We start from the raw sequence: 19,343 nt of genomic DNA, 5'->3' as shown, positions 1-19,343 counted from the left end.
AAAGTATCCAGTCCACAAATGGTTAGAAATTTTTAAAAACTGGTCCATCACCATAGCTAAGTGTGAGAAACCCTGCTGTTTGTGGGAGTGGAGTTGATGGGGCATGGGGTGAACACAGGTCAACTTTAGTAGGTATGCCAAGTTGTCTTCCAATCTATTGTCCTAAATTATGTATCCCTCACTCTCAGTGGTGTATAGGTGTGCTATTTCCTCCACATCTTCAACAACACTTAGTATTGAAGGACTTTTTAATTTTGCTAATTGGGTGGGTATTACAATGGTATCTTATTGTGGTTTTAATTTGCATTACTAATTTGATTACAGATGAGGTCAAACGTCTTTTAATATGCTTATTGGCCATTTTGGATTTTCTTTTCTATGAAGTGACTATTCAAGTATTTTATCCATTTTTCTGTTGGATTATTTGCCTTTCTCTCATTGATTTGTAGGTTTAATTTATGTATTTTTGGATACAAATTCTTTATTGGATTAATGTGTTGTAAATATATTCTCCCAACTTGTGACTTATATTCTTAATATCTTAATATATATTTTGATGAACAAAAGTTCTCAATTTTAGCAAAGTCAAGTTTATCAACATCTGTTTTCAGTTTGTGCTTTTTTTGTGTTTTATTTAATAAATCCTTTACTATCTCAATAATCATAGTAATATTTTCCTATATTCTAGAGTTTTCATTCTGTCTTTCACATATAAGTCTGTAATCCAGTTGGAATTGATTTTTATGCATTATGAAGTAAGGGGTCCAATGATTGAATATTCTATTCTTTTTTTAAATTGAAGTATAGTTGTTAGTCTCAGTGTTAGTTTCAGTTGTACAGCAAAGTGATTCAGTTATGTATATATTTTTCAGATTCTTTTCCATTATAGGTTATTACAAGATATTAAATACATTTCCCTGTGCTATACAGTAAATCCATGTTATCTATTTTCTATATATAGTGGTGTGTACCTGTTAATTCCATAGTCCTAATTTACCATGCCCCCTTCCCCTTCAGTAATCATAAGTTTGTTTTCTGTGTCTACGAGTCTGTTTCTGGTTTGTAAATGAGTTCATTTGTATCATATTTTAGATTCCACATGTAAGTGATATCATATGATATTTGTCTTTCTCTGTCTGACTTACTTCACTTAGTATGATAATCTCTAGGTCCATCCATGTTGCTGCAAATGGTAGTATTTCATTCTTTGGTATTCATAGTATTTCATTCTATGGCTGAGTAATATTCCATCATGTATATATACCACATCTTCTTTATCCATTAATCTGTTGATGGACGCTTAGGTTGCATCCATGTCTTGGCTATTGTAAATACTGCTGCTATGAACAGTGGGGTGCATGTGTCTTTTGTTAAATTTTATTTATTTATTTTTGGCTGCATTGGGTCTTCGTTGCTGTGTGTGGGCCCCCTCTAGCTGCAGTGAGCGAGGGAGCTACTCTTCGTTGCAGTGTGTGGGCCTCTCACTGCGGTGGCCTCTCCTGTTGCGGAGCACGGGCTCTAGGTGCGCAGGCTCAGCAGTTGTGGCTTGTGGGCTCTAGAGCACAGGCTCAGTAGTTGTGGCACACGGACCTAGCTGCCCCGTGGCATGCGGGATCCTCCCGTACCAGGGCTTGAACCTGTGTCCCCTGCACTGGCAGGTGGACCCTCAACTACTGAGCCACCAGGGAAGCCCCATGTGTCTTTTTGAATCAGAGTTTCCTCTGGATATATACCCAGGAGTGGGATTGCTGGATCATATGGTAACTCTATTTTTAGTTTTTTATGGAACCTCCATACTGTTCTCCATAGTGGCTGCACCAATTTACATTCCCACCAACAGTGTAGGAGGGTTCCCTTTTCTCCACACCCTCTCCAGCATTTATTATTTGTAGACTTTTTGATGATGGCCATTCTAACTGGTGTGAGGTGATACCTCATTGTAGTTTTGATTTGCATTTCTCTAATAATTAGCGATATTGAGCATCTTTTCATGTGCCTGTTGGCCATCTGTATGTCTTCCTTAGAGAAATGTCTATTTAGGTCTTCTGCCCATTTTGTGATTGGATTTTTGTGTTTTTTAATATTGAGCTGTATGAGCTGTTTGTATATTTTAGAAATTAAGCCCTTGTCAGCTGCATCATTTGCAGATATTTTCTCCCATTCCATAGGTTGTCTTTTCATTTTGTTTATGGTTTCTTTTGCTGTGCAAAAGCTTATAAGTTTGATTAGGTCCCATTTGTTTCTTTTACTTCTTTTGCCTTGGGAGACTGAACTAAGAAAACATTGCTACAGTTTACGTCAGTGAATGTTTTGCCTATGTTCTCTTCTAGAAGTTTTACGGTGTCATGTCTTATATTTAAGTCTTTAAGCCATTTTGAGTTTATTTTTGTGTATGGTGTGAGGGCTGGGGTAATACAGCTCTCCAGCTTTCCCAACACCACTTCCTGAAGAGATTGTCCCTTCTCCATTGTATATTCTTGCCTCCTTTGTTAAAGATTAATTGACCATAGGTGTGTGAATTTATTTCTGGACTCTCTATTCTGTTCTACTGATCCATATGTCTTTTTTTGTGCCAATACCATGCTGTTTTGATTACTGTAGCTTTGTAGTATTGTCTGTAGTCTGGGAGGGTTATGCCTCCAGTTTAGTTCTTTTTCCTTAGGATTGCTTTGGCAATTCTGGATCCTTTGTAGTTCCACATAAATTTTAGGATTATTTGTTCTAGTTCTGTGAAAAATGTCATGGCTAATTTAATAGGGATCGCATTGAATCCGTAGATTGCTTTGGGTAGTATGGCCATTTTAACAATATTGATTCTTGCAATCCAAGAGCTTGGGATACCTTTCTGATTTTTGGAATCATCTTCAGTTTCCTTTTTCAATGTTTTATAGTTCTCAGCGTATAGGTCTTTCACCTCCTTGGTTAGGTTTATTCCTAGGTTTTTTTTTTTTTTTTTTTGGATGTGATTTAATTTTATTTTCTTATTTATTTTATTTTATTTATTTGGCCGTACCACATGGCTTGTAGGATCTTAGTTCCCTGACCTGGGATTGAACCTGGCCCCTTGGCAGTGAAAGCATGGAGTCCTAACCACTGGACTGCCAGGGAATTCCCTTGACATGATTTTAAACAGAATTTTTTTTTTTTACTTTCTCTTTCTGATATTTCATTGTTAGTGTAAAGAAATACAACAGATTTCTGTATATTAATCTTGTATTCTGCTACCTTGCTGAATTCACTGATGAGTTCTAATAATTTTTGTGTGAAGTCTTTAGGGTTTTCTATGTAGAGTATCATGTCACCTACATATAATGACAATTTTACCTCCTCCCTTCCAATTTGGATACCTTTTATTTCTTTTTCTTGTCTGATTGCTGTGGCTAAGACTTCCAATACTATGTTGAATAAAAGTGGTGAGAGTGAGCATACTTGTTCCAGAATTTAGTGGGAAGTCTTTCAGCTTCTGGATGTGGGTTTGTCATAAATGGGTTTATTAGATATGTCCCCTTCTATACCCACTTTGGTGAGAATTTTTTATCATGAATGGATATTGAATTTTATCAGATGCTTTTTCTACATCTATTTAGATGAGCATGTGGTTTTTGTCTTTTCTTTTGTTGATGTGGTGTTATCACATTGATTGATTTGCATATGTTGAACCATCCTTGCATCCCTGGAATGAATCCAACTTGATCATGGTGTATGATCCTTTTTACGTGTTGTAGGATTTGGTTTACTAATGAGTATTCTATTCTTTTCCCTCAGATTTATCATGCCAGCAATGTACATAAACAAAATCCCTTTGAGATCATTAATAAAAGGTTCCTAAGACCCAAAAGTTTGAAAATCACTATTACAGATCCACAAGAAAGGCTCCAATTAAAAAATGAGCCAAAGACAGGCATATCATTTTAAAAAATCCACACAAATGCACAATTAACATGGCAAAAAGTGAAGTTCCCTAATAAAGAAATGCAAACAAAATATAAGATACTATTCTGCTTATTAAATTGACAATTATAAACAGTACTATAAATAGCCTTTGAAGGGCAGTTTGGCAGAAGGTATCAAAACCCAATAAAAATAAAAAAAATAAAACTAAGTTAAAGGTAAAAAAAAAATTTCCTTCTGACCATTTTTGGGAGTATGGCCTATAGAAATTATTAAGAATGTGTCTCAAGATTTAGCTTCAATATTTTTATCATGGTTTTTTTTTCAATAATCTGAAAGTTCAAAAATAACCTAAAATCCAAATGATAGTTTGAAAAAACTTCCAATGGAAGAAAATCATGGATAATGCATTTTTTCCCCTCTAATTCCTCTAATTCAGTCTAAGGTAATGGAACCCTTAGAGTGCTTTGATGGCCACCTATTGCTTAATTTTATGGAACTGTCATTAATCTGACCCTGACTCCCTTTCCCCTAGGTAGTTTGTCCAGTGAATGCCAAATAATAACCAATCAGCATAGAGCACATTGAGTAATCGGTAGGTTTGTTCTTTCACCAAAAACATTTATAGCTTTTAGCTTTTAAAAATAGTTCCAGAGCACAGCAAGATAGAGAAGGGGAAGATTGGCCTAGATAATACAGAGGATAGCAGATGAACAGGATTGATTTCATTTTGGGCACTTTGCCCAGGACACTTTTAATAGAACATATAGTTAGTCTGGGGATTCTGAATCAGTGGTTATGTCAGGCTTACACATTTATTCTTTAAAAGGAAAAATTGCAAGTAATTAGATTCTAGGTACATTGGTATGACTAAATTTTTTAAACTGTTTCTGTAATACAGCCGTTGATAATTTGCTTTTTGTGGGCTGGATTCCTTAATATTAAAACTAACTCAGTCATGAATAGAAAAATATTTTGAACTTCCTTCCTCTAAAACACAATGTGTTCCTCATTTCTTTCAAAGTTTAAGTCACGTTTAAAAAAGATGTCTAGGGCTTCCCTGGTGGCGCAGTGGTTGAGAGTCCGCCTGCCGATGCAGGGCACGTGGGTTTGTGCCCCGGTCCGGGAAGATCCCACATGCCGTGGAGCAGCTGGGCCCGTGAGCCATGGCCGCTGAGCCTGCGCGTCCGGAGCCTGTGCTCCGCAACGGGAGAGGCCAAAAAGATGTCTAAACTAGGAATTAGAGGGTTATTTTTATGTGAAGAATTTTTAATCTTACTATTTTTAAGGACTTTGTATAGTCAGGAATCAATCAAGTCTTTAAGAAAAAAAAAAAACCTAAATTTTAGAAATGTTCTCCTTCCTATTTTGCTACCTTACAATTTATAATTACTGACCTTAGATTTAGCCTTTAAAATTAGGAGGTAAAATACCGTATGATAATAGAGCTTGCATTGGGATAGTGGCTTTGAGTGAATTTTTTCCGTTTTCTAAAATTTCAGTAATACATTCATTACTTTTATTATTTATAAAATTATTTATAACCCCCCCCCAATTATCCTTGTAAAGAATTGGGCATTTAAAAGGCTAAGATTATCAAAGAATTTTCTCATATTAGGTAATATGGAGGCTTACTTTTGTTTTGAAGTGATGAGTTTAAGTATAATAAGCCAGATTCTTACTATGGACATTTTAAAAATAATGTAGTTAATAAAAGGTTGGAGCAGAAAAAAATATTTTATGTAGTAAAAATTCTTAGTACTAATGGTACATAAGAGAAAGTGATTTTTTTTATGTGTTATGTTTCTGTTTCAGAAATACCAGAAAATTTTCACATTTGCTTCTCATATTGAGCAACACTTTTAATGAGCCAGTGCCTTGGGACCTTTACACCTGCTGTTTCCTCTACTTGGAATGCTCTTCCTTGCTTCTTTGTCCTTCCTCTAATGTATTCCTGCTACTTCAGTCTTGGCTTAAATTATTTTTGAGAAACTTGTCGAAACCCACCTCCCTAAAATCCAACCCCACATTTCCTACCTTCATCACAACCCAGTTTAAACTCCTGTTATTTATTCTCAGGGCCCCTTCACTGCTTCATAATGTTCACCATGGTTGTGAACATCAGTTCAGTGTTTATTTCCCCCACTATTCCTTAAGCTTGATGAGGGCAGGACATGTGAGCATCTTGTTTAGCATTGTGTTCTCTGCATCTGGCACAGTGCCTAGTACATAATAGTTAATAAATAGTACTTGTCAAATGAATTCCTTTAAATATCCACTTCACTTGTTTTTCCAAACTCTTGTTGGTATTATTTAATAACAGAGTCTTTCCATTAGAGTAGTTATAACTTTAATATCATTAGTAGGTAAATAGCTGAATTAAGCAACTATGAGTTCCCACTAATTTGGAATATTTTTAGCTTTTTAACATTTGGGATGAACTTCAGATGCTTCTTAGGGTATATGGTCACAGTACCTTTCTTAAATGATAAATAGTTACTACAAGTGTTGACTATTCTGGTTGGCTATTTTAACCCCAGTAGATCCAGTGCCACCAAAATAGTACAGTACATAAGAGGTATCATGATAAGACCACAACCAGAAATGGTCTTCTACTTCCTTCTTCTTCTTTTTTAATATTTATTTATTTAGTTATTTTGGCTGCGCCAGATCTTAGTTGCGGCATGCAGACTTCTTAGTTGCAGCATGCATGTGGGATCTAGTTCCCTGGCCAGAGATTGAACCCCGGCCCCCTGCACTGGGAGCATGGAGTGTTACCCACCGAACCACCAGGGAAGTCCCTTCTTCTTCTTTTTTTATAGTGTTGAAGTTTCTGTTTTCCTAATCCTTATTTGTAAAGCCCAAAATAAATAGCTTTTGTATAATGATTTACAGTGTTTAATGGGTCCAAAAAATAAAAACATACACAAAATATTTTAACTGAACAGTTAGTCTTTCCAACTTTTCTAATAAGACTAAGTTATTATTATGTACTTGTGACCCACATGTAGGATGGTAGAAAAGAAAATTTTTCTAGTACACTGAGGTTATATATATTTAGCAACTACTTTTCTACTTATTAAACTACATGTTATGTTCTTTTACAGTTCAAACGATATGTCAGTAAACTTCGAAGCAAGAGTACAGTTTTCAAAAAGAAGCATCAGATAATAGCTGAATTTAAAGCTGAATTTGGTCTCTTGCAGAGGACAGAAGAACTTCTTAAGCAACGTCATGAAAATATTCAACATCAACTGGTAATACACTGTTATCTTGGGGTTCTAAAAGTACAAATGCCAGGAGGTTTATAGGTTATAGCCTTTTACTGAGGTCATTGTTTTTATTAGAAAAACCATAAAATTATTCATTTTCTCTGATTAATTACAGAGATGACATAAGAGCTGATTTTTTGTATTTTACTATAGCAGTAGGCACTAACTTTTTTATGTGTTCTGACTTTGGGGTAATTAATAGAAGTTGAATTCTATTAAGTAGGTTTTTCTTTTGGTTAGCTAGTTAATATGACCAAAATGATCATACCAAGAGATTGACTATAAAATAATTTATTTATCGTGGCCTGCTGGGCAGAAATCTAAGCAGCCACTTCCCTGGAGCTTTGGAAAGAAGTATCCAGGGAGGGTTCTGTGTGGAGGTTTGCCTGCAGGCTTGTTCCTTATATATTTGTGCCTTGGTTGTCAGAAAAAAGTTAAACCCAGAGAAATCCCTTTAGCAGCAAAGCTATTCTCATCGTGGGTACCAGTTCCTCTGAGTTTTCTTGATTTGGCTTTTTTTTTTTCTTTTACCCATGGGGAAATGATTTCATCAGGATGTTGGCTTACCAGCTAGCAATAATCTGGTAGAGGTGAATGAAATTTGAACCAGTTGTAATTAGCTGGCACTATGAACTTTTCTGTCTCATGCTGCTGAATATTGTTTGCTTCTAGGGAATTTAAGATTGAAAATTTACAGTGCATCAAACATAGATTCTAACAGCACTAAACATAGATTGTAACAGCACTTTTAAAATTGATATGTAGTAACTGCATTATTGCTCACTTTAAAATATTTTCTCATTTTCATTGTGATTTCTTTGACCTATGGTCATTGCTTAAAACCAAACACTTGGGGGTTTTCTAGTTACCTTTCTGTTATTCATTTCTAGCTTATTTCCGCTGTAACCAGGAAACATACTCTGTGATTTCAGTCCTTTGAAATTTTTGAATGTTGCATTATGGCCCAGCATGTGGTCTGTTTTGATCATTGTTCCATGTGCAGTTGAGAAGAATATATATTCTGCAGTTGTGGGGGATGGCGTTCCATAAAAGTCAATTCAGTCCAGTATGTTAACCATGATACTCAAATCTTCCATGTTTTTTTTTTTTAACATTGCTATTGGAGTATAATTGCTTTACAGTGGTATGTAGTTTCTGCTTTATAACAGAGTGAATCAGCTATACATATACATATATCCCCATATCTCCTGCCTCTTGTGTCTCCCTCCCACCCTCCCTATCCCACCCCTCTAGGTGCTCATAAAGCACGGAGCTAATCTCCCTGTGCTATGCGGCTGCTTCCCACTAGCTATCGATTTCACATTTGGTAGTGTATATATGTCCATGCCACTCTCTCACTTCATCCCAGCTTACCCTTCCCCCTCCCCGTGTCCTCAAGTCCATTCTCTACATCTGCGTCTTTATTCCTGTCCTGCCACTAGGTTCTTCAGAACCTTTTTTTTTTTTTATGATTCCATATATATGTGTTAGCATACAGTATTTGTTTTTCTCTTTCTGATTTACTTCACTCTGTATGACAGACTCTAGGTCCATCCACCTCACTACAAATAACTCAATTTCGTTTCTTTTTATGACTGAGTAATATTCCATTGTATATATGTGCCACATCTTCTTTATCCATTCATCTGTCAATGGATACTTAGGTTGCTTCCATGTCCTGGCTATTGTAAATAAAGCTGCAATGAACATTCTGGTACATGACTCTTTTTGAATTATAGTTTTCTCAGGGTATATGCCCAGTAGTGGGATTGCTGGGTTGTATGGTAGTTCTACTTTTAGTTTTTTAAGGAACCTTCATACTGTTCTCCATAGTGGCTATATCAATTTACATTCCCACCAACAGTGCAAGAGGGCTCCTTTTCTCCACACCCTCTCCAGCATTTATTGTTTGTAGGTTTTCTGATGATGGCCATTCTGACTGGTGTGAGGTGATACCTCATTGTAGTTTTCATTTGCATTTCTCTAATGATTAGTGATGTTGAGCATTCTTTCACGTGTTTGTTGGCTATCTGTATATCTTCTTTGGAGAAATGTCTATTTAGGTCTTCTGTCTATTTTTGGATTGGGTTGTTTGTCTTTTTGATATTGAGCTGCATGAGCTGCTTGTAAATTTTGGAGATTAATCCTTTGTCAGTTGCTTCATTTGCAAATATTTCCTCCCTTTCTGAGGGTTGTCTTTTTGTCTTGTTTATGGTTTCCTTTGCTGTGCAAAAGCTTTTAAGTTTCATTAGGTCCCATTTGTTTATTTTTGTTTTTATTTTCATTTCTCTAGGAGGTGGGTCAAAAAGGATCTTGCTGTGATTTATGTCATAGAGTGTTCTGCCTATGTTTTCCTCTAAGAGTTTTATAATGTCTGGCCTTACATTTTGGTCTTTAATCCATGTTGAGTTTATTTTTTGTGTATGGTGTTAGGGAGTGTTCTAATTTCATTCCTTTACGTGTAGCTATCCAGTTTTCCCAGCACCACTTATTGAAGAGGCTGTCTTTTCTCCATTGTATATTCTTGCCTCCTTTATCAAAAATAAGGTGACCATATGTGTGTGGGTTTATCTCTGGGCTTTCTATCCTGTTCCATTGATCTATATTTCTGTTTTTGTGCCAGTACCATACTGTCTTGATTACTGTAGCTTTGTAGTATAGTCTGAGGTCAAGGGGCCTGATTCCTCCAGCTCCATTTTTCTTTCTCAAGATTGCTTTGGCTATTCGGGGTCTTTTTGTTTCCATACAAATTGTGAAATTTTTTTGTTCTAGTTCTGTGAAAAATGCCATTGGTAGTTTGATAGGGATTGCATTGAATCTGTAGATTGCTTTGGGTAGTATAGTCATTTTCACAATGTTGATTCTTCCAATCCAAGAACGTGGTATATCTCTCCATCTGTTTGTATCATCTTTAATTTCTTTCATCAGTGTCTTATAGTGTTCTGCATACAGGTCTTTTGTCTCCCTAGGTAGGTTTATTCTTAGGTATTTTATTTTTATTGCAATGGTAAATGGGAGTGTTTCGTTAATTTCTCTTTCAGATTTTTCATCATTAGTGTATAGGAATGCAAGAGATTCCTGTGCATTAATTTTGTATCCTACTACTTTACCAAATTCATTGATTAGCTCTAGTAGTTTTCTGATAGTGTCTTTAGGATTCTCTCTGTATAGTATCGTGTCATCTGCAAACAGTGACAGCTTTACTTCTTCTTTTCTGATTTGGATTCCTTTTATTTCTTTTTCTTCTCTGATTGCTGTGGCTAAAACTTCCAAAGCTATGTTGAATAATAGAATAATAGTGGTGAAAGTGGGCAACCTTGTCTTGTTCCTGATCTTAGTGGAAATGGTTTCAGTTTTTCACCATTGAGAACGATGTTGGCTGTGGGTTTGTCATATATGGCCTTTATTATGTTGAGGTGAGTTCCTTCTATGCCTACTTTCTGGAGGGTTTTTATCATAAATGGGTGTTGAATTTTCCAAAGCTTTTTCTGCATCTCTTGAGATTATCGTATGGTTTTTATCCTTCAATTTGTTAATACGATGTATCACATTGATTGATTTGTGTATATTGAAGAATCCTTGGATTCCTGGGATAAACCCCACTCGATCATGGTGTATGATCCTTTTAATGTGCTGTTGGATTCTGTTTGCTAGTGTTTTGTTGAGGATTTTTACATCTATGTTCATCAGTGATACTGGCCTGTAGTTTTCTTTCTTTGTGACATCTTTGTGTAGTTTTAGTATCAGGGTGATGGTGGCCTCGTAGAATAAGTTTGGGATTGTTCCTACCTCTGCTATATTTTGGAAGAGTTTGAGAAGGATAGGTGTTAGCTCTTCTCTAAATATTTAATAGAATTCACCTGTGAAGCCATCTGGTCCTGGGCTTTTGTCTGTTGGAAGATTTTTAATCACAGTCTAATTTTCAGTGCTTGTGATTTGTCTGTTTATATTTTCTATTTCTTCCTGGTTCAATCTTGGAAGGTTGTGCTTTTCTAAGAATTTGTCCATTTCCTCCAGGTTGTCCATTTTATTGGCATATAGTTGCTTGTAGTAATCTCTCATGTTCCTTTGTATTTCTGCAGTGTCAATTGTTACTTCTCCTTTTTCATATCTAATTCTATTGATCTGAGTGTTCTCCCTTTTTTTCTTGATGAGTCTGGCTAATGGTTTATCAATTTTGTTTATCTTCTCAAAGGACCAGTTTTTAGTTTTATTGATCTTTGCTATTGTTTCCTTCATTTCTTTTTCATTTATTTCTGATCTGATCTTTATGATTTCTTTCCTTCTGCTAACTTTGGGGGGTTTTTTGTTCTTCTTTCTCTATTTGCTTTAGGTGTAAGGTTAGGCTGTTTATTTGAGATGTTTCTTGTTTCTTGAGGTAGGATTGTATTGCTATAAACTTCCCTCTTCAAACTGCTTTTGCTGCATCCCATAGGTTTTGGGTTGTCGTGTTTTTATTGTCATGTATTTCTAGGTAGTTTTTGATTTCCTCTTTGATTTCTTCAGTGATCTCTTGGTTATTAAGTAGTGTATTGTTTAGCCTCCATGTATTCATGTTTCTATTTATATTTTCATCTGCTTATTCCATCAGTTATTGAAAAAGATGTTTTAGAATATCTATGATCTTTTTCCTTTTAGTTCCATCAGTTTTTGCTTTACATCTTTTCTTAAGCTGGGTTCCTTAGAAGCAGAGCCTGAGAGGGGAATACTTGGTGCAAATGATTTACTGAGGGAGGGAGTACCTTCAGAAGAAAGGGAATGAGGGAAACAGATGGAGCAGCAGAAAAAAGCCAAGCAAGGATGTATTCCCGACTGAAAACAGCTTCATTTAGATCCCATGAGGAACTCTGGAGCACACATTGCACCATGAAGTTGGTTCCACCTTGAGGCAAGGGCGCTGGCCTTTTATACTCCCATATCAGTCAGTCATTGGCTATTGCACGGTATAACCTTCTAGATGAGGCAGCCCCCATTGGGCTAAGGGCATGTTCTGGAGAAGGGGACATCTGTGAGCCATTAGCAGTCAACACTCATTGCAGCTTGCAGATGAGGTTTGAGTAGAGCACCAACAGCATTCACTATAAGCCACCCCTTGTACTCCTGAGATCTACTTGCTTCTCACATTAAAGTCACTCCATCCTGGTATAGTTTATACAGGATTACAGTTGGTCAAAATTTCTAGGAAAACAGGAGGGTGAGGAGGACAAATTAAAACTCTCTTTGCTTCATTTGGTCCCAAGGACATAATTGATACTCAATATCTCCTTCCTCTACCATCCATCCTAGATTCCCCACACCTTTGGCTAGCACCTCCAGTGGTCTATCAGGGGTCTCCAACTCCCGGGCCATGGACCGGTACTGGTCTGCAGCCTGTTAGGAACTGGGCTGCACAGCAGGAGGTCAGCAGTAGGCAAGCCAGCAATGCTTCATCTGCCGCTCCCCGTCGCTGGCATTACTGCCTGAACCATCCCCCCAACCCCCACCCTCCGCCGTCTGTGGAAAAATTGTTTTACACGAACCTGGTCCCTGGTGCCAAAAAGGTTGGGACTGCTAGATGACTCACTTGGTGGGATGACTCAGTCCCTCATCCTTAAGAGGTATGAGATTCTAGTACAATGCCCTTATCAGGCTGTGGTTGGTAAACTTACCCATTTACTGTTAAAACTGGGCATGAGAGTACCAAGATATGCCCTAATGGATCACCTGAATGCCAAACTTATTCCTATCTGTCCCTCATTATATAACAGCATCTGTATACCCTTAAAATATTCTGCCAATAAATCGCTCTTTTCTTTGCCTGCTGGTCTGTGGGCATGAGGAGCCCAAGTGACAAGATGGTAGGCAGAGCATTAAGTTTAAAGGGCTTCTCAATGTGCCTTCCGGTGGAAGCATGTGCCTTACGGAAACCAGAACATTTATACCCACAGAGCCTAAAGTTGTCAAGAAGGGAAGTATAATTCCCTGTGTATGAGTTGGAATTCTGGTGAGTGATAACACTCATACTTTCATCTCATGGTTCCAAGACCCATGTATTTTTGGGTCTTTGGATCTATTTGGAACCCAACACCATGTAATGGGCATTGGTTTAAGATATACACTCCATCATGAAGAATAGAACTTATCTTCACAGGCCATGAATTCCAAGCTGGCACCTTAGCTTTACGTTCATAGGGCCCTTCCACTATTCAGTCAGGCCATTAGCTTTCTGGATGGTGTGTGGTACAGGGACTGAATCCTGTGGTCATATTCCCATCGCCATACCTACTTTGCCATAAAGTAGGTCCCTTGGTCTCAGGTGATATTATGTGGGATTCCACATCAGTAGACCAGACATTCTGAGCCTTTGGATAGTGGTGCTGCCTAAAGCACTGTGGGCAAGAAAAGCAAACCCTTACCCACAATATAGGTCAGTCTCATTCAGGATGAAGTGTTGTTCTTTTCAAGGTAGAAAGAATCTGGTGTTATCAAATTGCCACTAAGCAGATGATCAGTTTCCTCAAGGGATGATTCCATACCCAGAATTCAGGATTGGTCTGTGTTGCCACCAGCTCAGACACTTGGCAGTAGCATTAGCTAGATGAGCATTAGTGAGAGAGCCCATGTTATTTGGTCCATACTTAGCCTCCATCTCTGCCAACATAGCCATTCTGTTCATGAGCCCATTGTCCACACACTGGGTGGCCAATGACAGAGGCTGGCTGACATCTACTGTCAGCCTTTTTGGCCTTTTTGGAAAGGCCAAATCATCCTTTCCACTCGGCTGCTGAGTGCCTCTTCTACTGTGGACATTGTCCAGTGGCCATATACATGTGATGAAGAGATCTTCACACTTAGTGTTAACTCTTATAGCTCGATCCAGATGCCTCTTCCCGAGACCTCCTTGTCCCCAGTCATTTAGTCTTGCTATCTTGCTTCCTCCAGGCCCCTGACCCAACAAGCTAAGCCATTTGCCACTGCCCAGAAGATAAAAGATAATCTGGGGTTTTAAGGTTCTCAAGTGAGCCTATCCAGTTATCCCCATTTCAGACTCAGCACCCTTTCCCTTCCCTATCAGAGCCCTGACTTTGACATAGGACATATTCAGCCTTCTCTGAAGTTTTGCCAGTCTTACAATTTAAGTCCTGTCCGTGGTTTTCAGCTCTCTCTGCCTCATAGCCACAGGAAATGAGGGTTTCTTTAAAGCTCCTAAGGAGGTTCTCTGACTTATCACTTTGCTTTAAATTACTGATTAATGGATTTGAGCCCGTCATTTGAGCTTAGCAACAGCCACCCCAATTTCATAGTCCTTATAGTTACGATTTCTTCATGCTTCTTGAACACCAACAACACTGTACCAGCTAGTATGTTCCTGTGATAGTTCAGGTCCTCCAAGAAGCATACGCCCAGATTGGATTAGATGTATAAGAGATTTATTGGAGGAAGCCTTTGTGAAGGGTAAAGGGAATTGAGCAGCAGGCGGCAGGGAAAGCCTTTAGGCTCTAAATGCCTTTAGGCTGTTCTGTGAAGGAAGAAGAAGGAAGGAGGATTGGAGAGGAAGAGCCTTAGGGTGTAAGCACAGTTTTAAGGACGTTTTGGTTGGGATGATGGGGAGTTCCTGAGCCAGTCACCAATTAGAGGAGTTCCCTGTCAGGCAGGAATGGGTCAGCCTCTGGCTGGGAACAGCCTGGGGGAAGCATGGCCTTGGTGTGAACGTGATGGTGGATCCAGAGGGGCAGCAGTTATGGCTGTCAGTCAACTTTGTTCCTCTCAGCAAACTCTCTTGAAGGAGATTCAAGCCTTCCATTGTCATGCCCACCATAATCCCTTCCACCTATATTCTGCCCTAGGTCACCAGTCTTAGCAATTGTACTGCTATAACATGCCTAGGACTAACGATACTCTGCTTGCCCCCAGTGATAGGGCTCTCAGTTCCATTCACCTAGGGAGTGATCCTACCTTAGAAGCCCATCCTTGTAGTTGGTCAGGTTCTCTAGAAGCAGAACCTGAAACAAGAATTTTTATTCCTCCTCATATGAATAATTCAGTGAGTGCTCTTAGGAAAAAAGATGAAGCAAGAGGAAAAAGTGGATTCAGTTGGAGTCCAATTTCATTCTGATTGCATAAGGAGCTCTGGAGCATAAATTGCATCACAGAGTTGGTCTCATCTTTAGGCAAGAGGGCTACCCCTTTGGACCCCTGTGTCAGTCAGTAATTTGCTATGGACCCTCTTACTACCACCCAAGAAGTGGTGTGATATAGTTCCTGTTAAACCAGGGGTACACTTTGAAGAAGGGACAGCTGTAGACTGTCATCAAAATACCAATTCTCACAACAGCTACGGGATGGGTACCCTGACACAATAAACAGATCAGGGCAGAGCACCCACTGTATCCACTGAAAATATCCTGAGATTAGTCCATACAGATTCATTTTAGTTATCTTCCTATTGGCAGTGTTTGACATAGTTCATAACTCCCTCTTCCTGTAAAATTTTTCTTTACTTGTCTTCTAGCACACTGCACTCTCCTTGTTTTTCCCTTACTAACACTCCTGTTCCTACTCCATGGTGGATTTCTTCTCATTTCTCCAAAGCCTAGGTGTTTGAGTTCCCCAGGCTTAGGCCTTGGATCTCTTCTCTACCCTCACTCCCTTGGTGATCTTATTCTCTTATGGCTTTAAAGATATTGTCTATGCAGACAACTCACAAATTTGTATCTCCAGTTGCTTCTCAAATTTCAGTCTTGTATATGTAACATCTTGAACTCTCTTGGATTTCTGCTAGAGATTTCAGATTTGTAACATGTCCAAAACTAAACTTCTGATCTTTACTACTCCCTCACCTGTTCCTCCCAAGTCCTCCTCATCTCAACAAATGGGCGCTCCATCCTCTCAGTTCTTCAGTATAAGTTTATAATGTATAAAGGAACGTAATTATTGTTGAAGTCAATAAAGATTGTTCTTTAGGATTTAAACTACTTTATTTACGACTTTATTGTTACCTATTAAATCTATATACTTATTATGGAATCATCAAGGTTTTGACACCCATTTTGTGGACCCCATTTTTTACACCTATTTTATTCTTTACTTTTAGCAAACTATTGAGGAGAAAAAGGGTATATCTGGATATAGTTACACCCAAGAAGAGCTAGAAAGAGTATCCGCCCTGAAGAGTGAAGTTGATGAAGTGAAAGGACGAACACTGGATGACATGTCTGAAATGGTGATTACACAGGCTTTGTTTGTTTATTTGTTTTATGGTCTACCTCTGAGGCAGATATTTTGTGTTCTGTTTTCAGTGAAGCATTCAAATTTTCATTTCTGCACAATGTTTTCTTTACATTCTTTCACCTTTTTCCATTCTAATGAGGTTGTAAAGAGGTTGTTCAATTTTGTGGTTTTTGAAGTGTGTAAAAGTTACATAGCATTGGGAATTACCTGGCAGTCTAGTGGCTAGGACTCTGTGCTTCCATTGCAGGAGGCTCGGGTTCGGTCCCTGGTCAGGGAACTAAGATCCCGCATGCTGCACAGCTCAGCCAAAAAAAAAAAGTTACATGGTATTAAAGAAATATTTAAGATAAAAAACAAGTTTCCCCAAATCATGCTACTTAAATTAATACAATTATTTCATTTTTGTGTATGTCCTTAGTATCTTTCTGTATTCAGGACTGCTATTCAGCCAGAATGCACGGATACAGCTTCATCAGGCATTAAAATGTTGAAATCTTTCACTACTTATTGGTAAATAGCTGCTGCCCCAAACTCTCAGAGTACCCACCTCCACCTGTCTTGTCCACATTGGTCCCAGAACCCTCTGGATTTCACCACATTCTAACTCCTATAAAGATGAACATTTAGTACAGCAGAGGCCTCCAAGACCCTGTTCATCTCTATGGCTGGTGTCCATTCTGATTGGTCATTACTTATGCCTTTTGGGTTATTAATTATCTTGAATATCACTTCGTCTATGTTTATGTGTATTTTATATAACCTACATAATTGTATACTTTTTACATAATACAAAGCTGTATAAAGGCAACTTTGTAATTTGTTTTAGTTATTCAGTGCTAGATTGTAAATATTTTCCCATAATGGTTTGCAGTTTTAATAATTGACATTTTGAAGAGTTAAATGATATTCCTTCTTATTGAGGAATCAGTACTTACTAAATGACTTCCCCATTGTTTGACATTGAAGTAATTTATAGTTTTTTTCACTCATATATAACACTTCAATAAATACCTTTATGGTATTTTTGTTCTTTTGAGTTCTTTTCTTAGATGTCATATATTTTGTTTAAATGACAGGTGAAAAAACTAAATTCTCTGGTATCTGAAAAGAAATCAGCTCTAGCTCCAGTTATAAAAGAACTACGACAATTGCGTCAGAAATGTCAAGTAAGTGAATTTAATTTTGTGATACTTTTTTTTTAACATCTTTATTGGAGTATAATTGCTTTACAATGGTGTGTTAGTTTCTACTTTATAACAAAGTGAATCAGCTATACATATATCCCCATATCTCCTCCCTCTTGCATCTCCCTCCCACCCTCCCTGTCCCACCCCCCTAGGGGGTAATTTTGTGATACTTTTAATACTCTCTCTTGTTCAGCTGTATTAGTTAGAATCCCAAATATTTTACTTGGGTAATTTCTGGAAATAAATTATTATTTTTTATATGATTCTGCAGAAGAGAATAATAATGTGACCTACAACAGTTTTTGTTTAATTTATGCTGTTTGTTTTGTCATAAATTTTGGGCGGGGGCAGGGGAGAGAAGGAGAGGAAGGAGTTTAAGCTAAAATCACAAGTGCAGCCAAATGAGATTTTTGCTTTAAATCATACTCATGTCAGAGTTATGAAGTCACATTCTTCTGTGGCCAGGTAAAAGTTCAGAGTCTGCCAACGAGTGGTGACAAATTAATGTTAGATTAATGAACTTGCTTTGCTAGGGAGCAGGATGCGGGGCAAACCATGATGGCTTATGATTAAGTGATGAAATACAGTTACTTGGAAGCTAATTCCAGGCACTGCTTTAAAGATAAACTGTGAGAAGGTAAATGCCCTCCACAAATCCAGATAAGGTGGCCTTCGCCGTTTGTCCTTAACAATTGTTATTTTATCGTTCTCCGCGTAGTAATTTTAGGTTTGAATGTGAGCTGTACTGCATGTGCCTAAGGATGGAACTATAAAACTCTTCATGAATGCCATCTATCAGAGTTAGAGAAGCAGAGTGAGAAATCACATGGACTTTGAAATCAGATGGATATTGTTTCCTTTTTTATAGAAAATGCCATGGAGTCTGAGACAGGTTGAGTGACTTATCCAAAGAGAGAAGTAGGAAGTGAGAGAGTTGGGGCTTGACTCTATCATCTCTAGCATCTTATTTTAAATCTCCTGCTTATTTCATTATACACTCCTGCTGCCACGAAAGAAATGGAAGAGACAAGTCCCTGTTCTCTGGGGTTCATACTGTCATAGGTGAGAGGGAACAAACACATGAGGAAATTAGGAAAAATAAAAGATAACCCAACCTAAGAACAATATAGAAAAAATATAATCAGCATCATATACTTAACTGATAAGGAAAAGGGAAGGAAATGAAGGAAATAAGGAAATGAAATGATTGTCAGGAAAGGAAGATTTCAGAATGGAGATTTTTTTTTTTTTTTTTTTTTTTTTTTTTTGCGGTACGCTGGCCTCTCACTGTTGTGGCCTCTCCCATTGCGGAGAACAGGCTCCAGACGCGCAGGCTCAGCGGCCATGGCTCACGGGCCCAGCTGCTTCGCGGCATGAGGGATCTTCCCGGACCGGGGAATGAACACGCGTCCCCTGCGGACCGGGGCATGAACCCGCATCCCCTGCATCGGCAGGCGGACTCTCAACCACTGCGCCACCAGGGAAGCCCCCAGAAAGGAGATTTTTGAGCAGGGTTTTCAGATTGAGGACATCAAGGATTGTTTTCATGGGTTCGTTCTAAAGAATTGATTTTCTTAATGCTTTTCTTGAGTCAGCAACTTACAGACAAAAGGGAACACTTATATGTATTTCTGGTGATGGTAAAATTTCTCCCTAATGGTAAAAGTAAAATATATAATAAAATAAAATATAGTAAAATAAATCTGTTTGTAAATACAGGCATACTTCATTTTATTACATTTTTTACAAATTAAAGGTTTGTAGCAACCCTGTGTCAAGTAAG

The 19,343-nt window shown here is 38.0% G+C and overlaps 1 protein-coding gene across 4 annotated transcripts in view; it reads left to right on the top strand.

The window, feature by feature from the left end:
• Nucleotides 1-19,343, top strand: part of IFT81 (intraflagellar transport 81) — a 105,961-nt gene that overhangs the window by 61,922 nt on the left and 24,696 nt on the right. For all 4 annotated transcript variants that reach the window (XM_079942315.1, XM_079942314.1, XM_079942316.1 and 1 more), the window contains 3 exons: nucleotides 6,999-7,148; nucleotides 16,237-16,365; nucleotides 17,450-17,539. In XM_079942315.1, coding sequence (XP_079798441.1) covers nucleotides 6,999-7,148; nucleotides 16,237-16,365; nucleotides 17,450-17,539 — 369 coding nt within the window. The remainder of the gene's footprint in view (nucleotides 1-6,998; nucleotides 7,149-16,236; nucleotides 16,366-17,449; nucleotides 17,540-19,343) is intronic.

This window comes from Stenella coeruleoalba (genome assembly GCF_951394435.1).
Source record: "Stenella coeruleoalba genome assembly, chromosome: 14".
NCBI lineage: Eukaryota > Metazoa > Chordata > Mammalia > Artiodactyla > Delphinidae > Stenella > Stenella coeruleoalba.
The sequence above is the reverse complement of the archived record's forward strand: the minus strand, read 5'-3'. Positions and strand labels throughout refer to the sequence as shown.